Source organism: Drosophila gunungcola, assembly GCF_025200985.1.
Source record: "Drosophila gunungcola strain Sukarami chromosome 3L unlocalized genomic scaffold, Dgunungcola_SK_2 000002F, whole genome shotgun sequence".
Taxonomy (NCBI): Eukaryota; Metazoa; Arthropoda; class Insecta; order Diptera; family Drosophilidae; genus Drosophila; species Drosophila gunungcola.
The window spans coordinates 3,583,508-3,589,935 of NW_026453178.1; the positions used below are offsets into that span (position 1 = coordinate 3,583,508).

The 6,428-nt window shown below is 39.5% G+C and overlaps 1 protein-coding gene across 1 annotated transcript; it reads left to right on the forward strand.

Annotated features, from left to right (window-relative positions):
• The first annotated feature begins 3,570 nt into the window (after nt 1-3,570).
• LOC128257348 (adenosine 3'-phospho 5'-phosphosulfate transporter 2-like) lies at nt 3,571-4,921 on the forward strand. Its single transcript, XM_052988326.1, is given in 2 exon segments — nt 3,571-3,887; nt 3,889-4,921. Coding segments are annotated over 2 exon segments (1,209 nt in total). The 5' UTR covers nt 3,571-3,579; the 3' UTR covers nt 4,790-4,921.
• Nucleotides 4,922-6,428: the final 1,507 nt, after the last annotated feature.

Genomic DNA, 6,428 nt, shown 5'->3' on the forward strand with positions numbered 1-6,428 from the left:
GTCGCATCTAAGAGACATTTCCCCCACTCCCCCAATGATGCACTTAACGTTTTCAATTTGCAGACTCTGTCGCTGCACACGTGTCGTATACGTAATGTTAGGTAAATATTGTCAGCGGGGCAGCGAAATGAGGCGCAAAGGCAGCAGGGGTAGTGATTTTAAGTCCAATGCCAACCCATTTTGATATCATTTGTTTGTTACCCCCGTTAAAAAATTTCATTTGAATCCTGCGGGGAAGAGGAGCATTCAATAATGCAAATGTGTGTTAAAGGTAAAATATTCCGAAAATTGCATAGTTTTAATCAATGCATTTTATGTAAATCAAGCATTTTAATTGTGATTTTATAGGAACACAAGTTACGACTTTTTTATACCTTATAAAACTCTTTAAAAAAAAAATAGGTTTTTACACCTAAACAGACAGTAAATATGCATACAATTACTTTTTTTCCAAATTACCTTCTGCTACCTCAATTGATTTTTAAATTGTTGCGCAATCATTTTACGCACACAGGTTAAACATTTGACTGACATAAGACAACAAAATGAATTGCGTTGCATAAAATAATTAGACCATTTTCAAGCAAACAAACAACTCTACTTCTGCATACATTTAAACATGTTTATACGAATGTTGATTGTTTAATTGTGCAAATTATTACCAGCATGATTCATTGGGCAAATATGCGTTAGAATGAAGCGAAAAAAGGGTAAATATAAATATGAAATAAATTATTTTTCGAAAGCTTCACAGAAAAAGACAAAAATGCTTAACTAAAATAATTACTAAATAGTAATGTCTGTATATAGTAAAAGGTGAATTGTGATTAAAGTGCTCACGTCAAAATACTGAAAGCTTCTAAAATTCATTCTTAAAATGTTGATTTTCGCTTTAAAGTAATATTTAACCTGATTGTACACCATACTCGCCGTTTTCAACCAACGCCCAAACGATATGAAAACAACACGTACGTGATGCACAAATAAATCCATTTTTATGATTTGCAATGCAAAATGATTCTTTTTTCCCTGCCCTTTCCACCAGCTCAATCCGTTTTGGTCCTGTGTTCGTGTTTTTACGGCTTCACACATACACATGTCCCTCTTTTAACTTATTCTTACACTTTTCCCAGATTGTTGCTGCTGTATGGTTACAAAGTTGTTGTCACTGCGGCGGCTTTGTTTGTGTTTAGACATTTTTACACTCGCCGTCGGAGAGACAGTTTTCTGTTGCCTATATAAGACCCGACAAACTGCACAGCACGTGATCGCCGGGATAATACAGAAATACACATCAAGATACATATGTCTATATGGCTGGAAGTGCGGAACATCCCACCCCTTTCGGTATAAAAATCATATACACACGTTTCTGGTTGTGGCATTTTATTGGCAGCGCTTTTATTTGCAACACGTGAGACGCACAACAAAATGCTTTGTTTTCATGTTTTGCGAGTGGTTTTTTTATTTAGTGTCATATAAAATATAAAAGAGAATTTATTACTGGAAGCAAGGCAGTTTTAGTTATTTTTGTAAGGAATGAATGTATTTAAGGCGTCCTATAGCCTAATTTTTAAACAATTTTTATAATTTCCTTTAAATTGTTTTAAAAAATTTTTATAATAAATAAAAAGGCAACTTAACTAGTTATAATTGCTGGCTATTTTAAAAACAACAACATTCACTTATTTTTATAAAAGCCAAAACTATTTTTCTTGCATATGGCAAACAAAATTAATGGATTTTATCCAATTAGCAGGATTCCACAAAATGCAAAGCTTTTTCAAATGCACTCCGAAATTCTCTGCCACATCTCTTGATTCAGATATAGAGCTGGAAAGCCCGTGAATAATTTTTGCTATTCATAAACGTATGCTTTGCGTGGTTGCGGCCAAAATGGTCGTATTTCGGGATGCTTATACGAATTTTATTTTGCCATAAAACGGCGGGAAACAAGTGGGTAATAAATGTGAAATGTCAATTGGCTTGCCGGCGAGAGTATCGCAAAAATTTAATAAATAAATAACGAGGATGTGAGAGCGTCCCAAACTGCACATGTGAGTTGCTCGAGAGCCTCGATTTATTTCAATCGAAGTGCAAAAATTGCGCATACGCCCCATCAGACAGGACTGACAGATAAAATCATTAAAGTAAGAGAGCCAAGTCAACGCTAAAGCATATATCGACATGCTGCTTGACAGTTCGACTATTTGACTTAAGTATGCCCGGATGCCAGCAGACACAGCCGGTTTTCCCACTCTGATGCTCCATTGAGATCTGGAGCACGGCTGCCCGGGAAAATGCGGGGTCCGAGGAGACTGATACCAGTGCTGAATAAACTTGTAGACGATGAAAATCGCAAACATGCAGTTTTTCCCCATCCAAACCACTGCACCACTTTTTCCATAGCCCCGGGGCTTGGCAAAAAGTTTCGCATCTCGATGTGTGTGAGCAAATAAAATTTGTTTAGTGCTGAGGCGCAAACTACATTCGTGTTGACGTGAAGCATTGTCGTTTGTTTACCCAGCCAGAGCGGTACAACTAACGCAGCCAACGGATCTGGGGGTTTAGGGTCCAGTTAAAGCGGACACCATAAAGATTGCATTAAATAAAAGATGGAATCGCTAAAACTTTAGCTGCAGTTAGACAAAAATATTGCCAATCTTCTTTATAAAATACAAATGGTTGCTATTTTATAAAGAAACAGAGTTTATGGTTAAAGTAACATGTTTATTGTTTTTAAACTGCTTAATATAGTTAGTTAGTTTATTTTTTTTCAATTTTTATAACCATTTCATTTATTTTCCTTGCTAAAGGTTTCCATAAATTATAAACTATTTTTAACTTTTCGAGAAATTATCTAGAATCCTTTCCTTATTTTTTCTTCACTTTCACTTGGCTGACTTTAAAGAAAGCAGACCATTCCATTATCTTTTACGCTGGCAGACTTCGGCGCTTGATTAATTACAGCTTGTTAACGCCTTGGCCGGATGCTCAAGGGTTAACCGGCATCAGCATCCGTCCGTCAAGGATTCGCTTTAATTTCACAGTTTACTTCCCACAATCCCGATGCTACGATGCTACTTTCAGCCAGTCAGGGCCAGGTCAGGGCTGGAATTGAAATGCATTTTTAATTAATTGAGAGAAGGCAAAAACTCTGCAGTTAATCCCTGAAATTTTTGACCTTTCGAAGGCTGTTAATAGTGTTCACAACTCGGCAAGGTTAACAGCGCGTAGAAAAAAGTTATGCCTGCTAACTGAATTTAACTGGATTTGTTCGACTTAAGTCAAACTAAATTCAGAAGGGTTAAAATTTACTGGGTTGATTAAATTTGGATAAAACAACCATTAGATTATTAATTTTTGTTGCATTTTTTATGATTTTTCTGTGGTCAAAGAACCGAAATAGTACTCTTAGCCAGCGCAGTTCTCACTTCAAAATAATCTTCACGCCTGGTTGTAATTTATGCAGCATCCAAGGGGGCATGACAAATCCATTTCTAGACAGCGTGGCATTAATTTACTCCGTCGCCGTCACATAAACTCAAGATACACATTCGTGGGCCGATGGGCAGTCGAATGGCAGATAGTACAGGGAGCATTGTCACCACCAATGGTGGTCCGCCTTCGCAGCAGAAATCCTGTTCGTCGGAATCTCCAGCGAAACTGCGAATCCTGTGCCTCGACCTCACCTTTTTCAATCGCACCAGCCCATTCCTGCTGAACTGCGCGGGCGTCTTTATCCTGCACATCCTGTACGGCTACCTGCAGGAGCTCATCTTCACCATGGAAGGATTCAGACCCTACGGATGGTTCCTCACCCTCATCCAGTTCGGGTACCACATCGTCTTCGGCCTGGTGGAACGCCGGCTAGAGGGCTACCGGATGAGCGATGGATTCTTTTGCAGCATTGAGTCCGGAGCCACGTTGCATTCCCATGAGAACGCACCTGCTTCTGGCTGCCCTCACCCTGGGCACCATGGGTCTGTCCAACTCCAGCCTGGGCAGCCTGAACTACCCCAACCAGGTGATCTTCAAGTGCTGCAAACTTGTGCCCCTCCTCGAGGACAGCACCCTCAACCAAGGCGAGCGCTACGGACTGCTGCACTTTACGGCGGCCACCTGCATGTGCATCGGATTGGCCTGGTTCACGCTGGCCGACTCCCAAATGACGCCCAATTTTAGCCTGCTGGGCGTGGCCATGATCTCGGGAGCGCTGCTCTGCGATGCGGCCAACGAAAGTGTCCAGGAGAAGGCCGTGCGGGAGCACAAGGCGTCCAGCAGCGAGGTGGCCCTCTACTCCCACGGCCTGGGATTCGTGTATCTCTTTGTGATTATGCTCGTTACCGGCGACTTCTTTGGCGGCCTTGCCTTCTGCTTGGAGTACCCTGTGGAGACCTTCGGCTATGCGTTCCTGATCAGCCTCTCTGGCTACCTGGGCATCCAGTTTGTGCTGGCCCTGGTGGGGAGCAGTGGGGCTCCTATGGCTGCCACAGTGACCACCGCTCGCAAGGCTGTGACCATAGTCTTTTCCTTTGTGCTCTTCAGCAAGCCGTTTACATTGCAGTATCTTTGGTCTGGCCTTATTGTTGTCCTGGGCATCTACCTCAACGCATACAGCAAAAGGAACAAGCTGACTTTGGTCCGACATCCGGCAAGGATTAAATCGAGTCGGAGCCAAGGCGGCACCGAGTCGCGAATTTCGCATCGAAGTTTAGGCAAATTCCAAAAACATGATCTACATTTTAGTCGAACTGGAACAAACGTTTTCTGTAAGAAACTTACTTAATTATATGCTTAGTAACTCCGTAAAAAATTATAATGCAAATGATGTGCACTGTTAAAAAAAAAAACGTTGTAAGTCCAAATATTTTGTATTAATTTTAAGTATTTTGCCTTTGATTTTTAACAATTGGGGCTGTCTAAGATAACTAAGATCAGAATATGGAAACAAATGCAAGTAGCAGTCAAATGAGTCGAAAATTATCCAAGTAAATATTAAGTTTCATGCTTTTTATTATGCACTTTGAACTGGCACAAAGTTGTCAAGCTTTTTGTTCTGGAGCCAAAAGAAACTGAAATCAGCAGAAGCCAAATGAAAATTGGACCCAAAAATCGAGGACATTTTGCAATCATTTTGTTGTAATATTTGTTGGGGAAAACGTAACTGGCGAACAATTTGGTAGAAAAGTTTTTAACTGTGCCCAAGTACTTCAATTTAAACTTTTTAGCCAGCCCACAAGTTAATTTTTTGTTCTCCTCTTTGACTGCTTTTATTTGGCTTCAAGGACACTGAAGATTTGGCATTAAGTGAAAGAAGAGAAATCTGTAAGGTTTTTGGATTAGAGAACATCAGAAAAGGGTTGCAGCTGAAGCTAAATGAATTGCTAATTAAGTTGGACCAAACGAGGCTAAGTCAAGCTAAGCCTGGCAAATTGTTAATAATCCCGGCAGCATTTTTACTTTATTTCCAAAACGTATTAGTCATCTTTAACTTGGCTGCCAAATTGGCCAGCGACGCGTGTCGAACTTTATTTTGATATGGGTCCAGGTCACTGACATATCAATTTGACCACAAAAGCTTTCAGACAAAGGCCCAACCCAAGTTGGCCGCAAAATTCAATTTGGCCACAATGAGACGAACATGAGAAATGCTCAAAAATATCTCTCTTGCCAATAGTTATGCGGAATGCGTGCAACTTTTATGTGAGACTGAGATCAAAATGTGGTCTTCTAGTGAGAAATTCAAAGTGCAAAAGAAAATCCGAATGAGTTTGGCAATGGCCTTTTCAGTTTTCGATATGGAAAATTCCAGGCAAGTCAAACGGAATCCATTTAACGCTAGTAAAATATGTTTCAAGTATTCTCTGATGAAAAAGTTGGTTTCCAAAGTCGAGCAATAAATATGCATTCACACCTAAAAAAAAAAATAAGAAAATATATTAAATCCTCTTTTGACAATTTAATTTATATAAAATCCTTATAATCAGAAAAAATTAGTGTATGTCTAAAAAATTAATTTATGCTCTTTAATATCTTTTCCCTTGATATTTTCAAAAGTATTTCCCTGCTGTACAAATTATAATTTTATTATACAACAAAATATAGAAATTTGTTTACAAGTAAAAATGTACCACTCAAAACCATAAAAGATGTGGCTTTAATGTATTTGATGTACATTTTGTTCGTGTGTATTTTATGAAGCTAAAATCTAAATAGAGAACTCATGTTGGTCTTCTAGGGAAATATTTGTTTGCTGCCGACTGAAATTAGCATTCTGTTCAGTGAACCACAAGCACTTAAATCATCCGACTGCGAGTGCAAATTATGTGTACTATTTGGAGGGTGACTGCGAGTGCCTCTAGAAATGAGAGCACCAATGACATGAGTCAATAACCCAACCACGAACTCACAAAATCCTGGAAAAC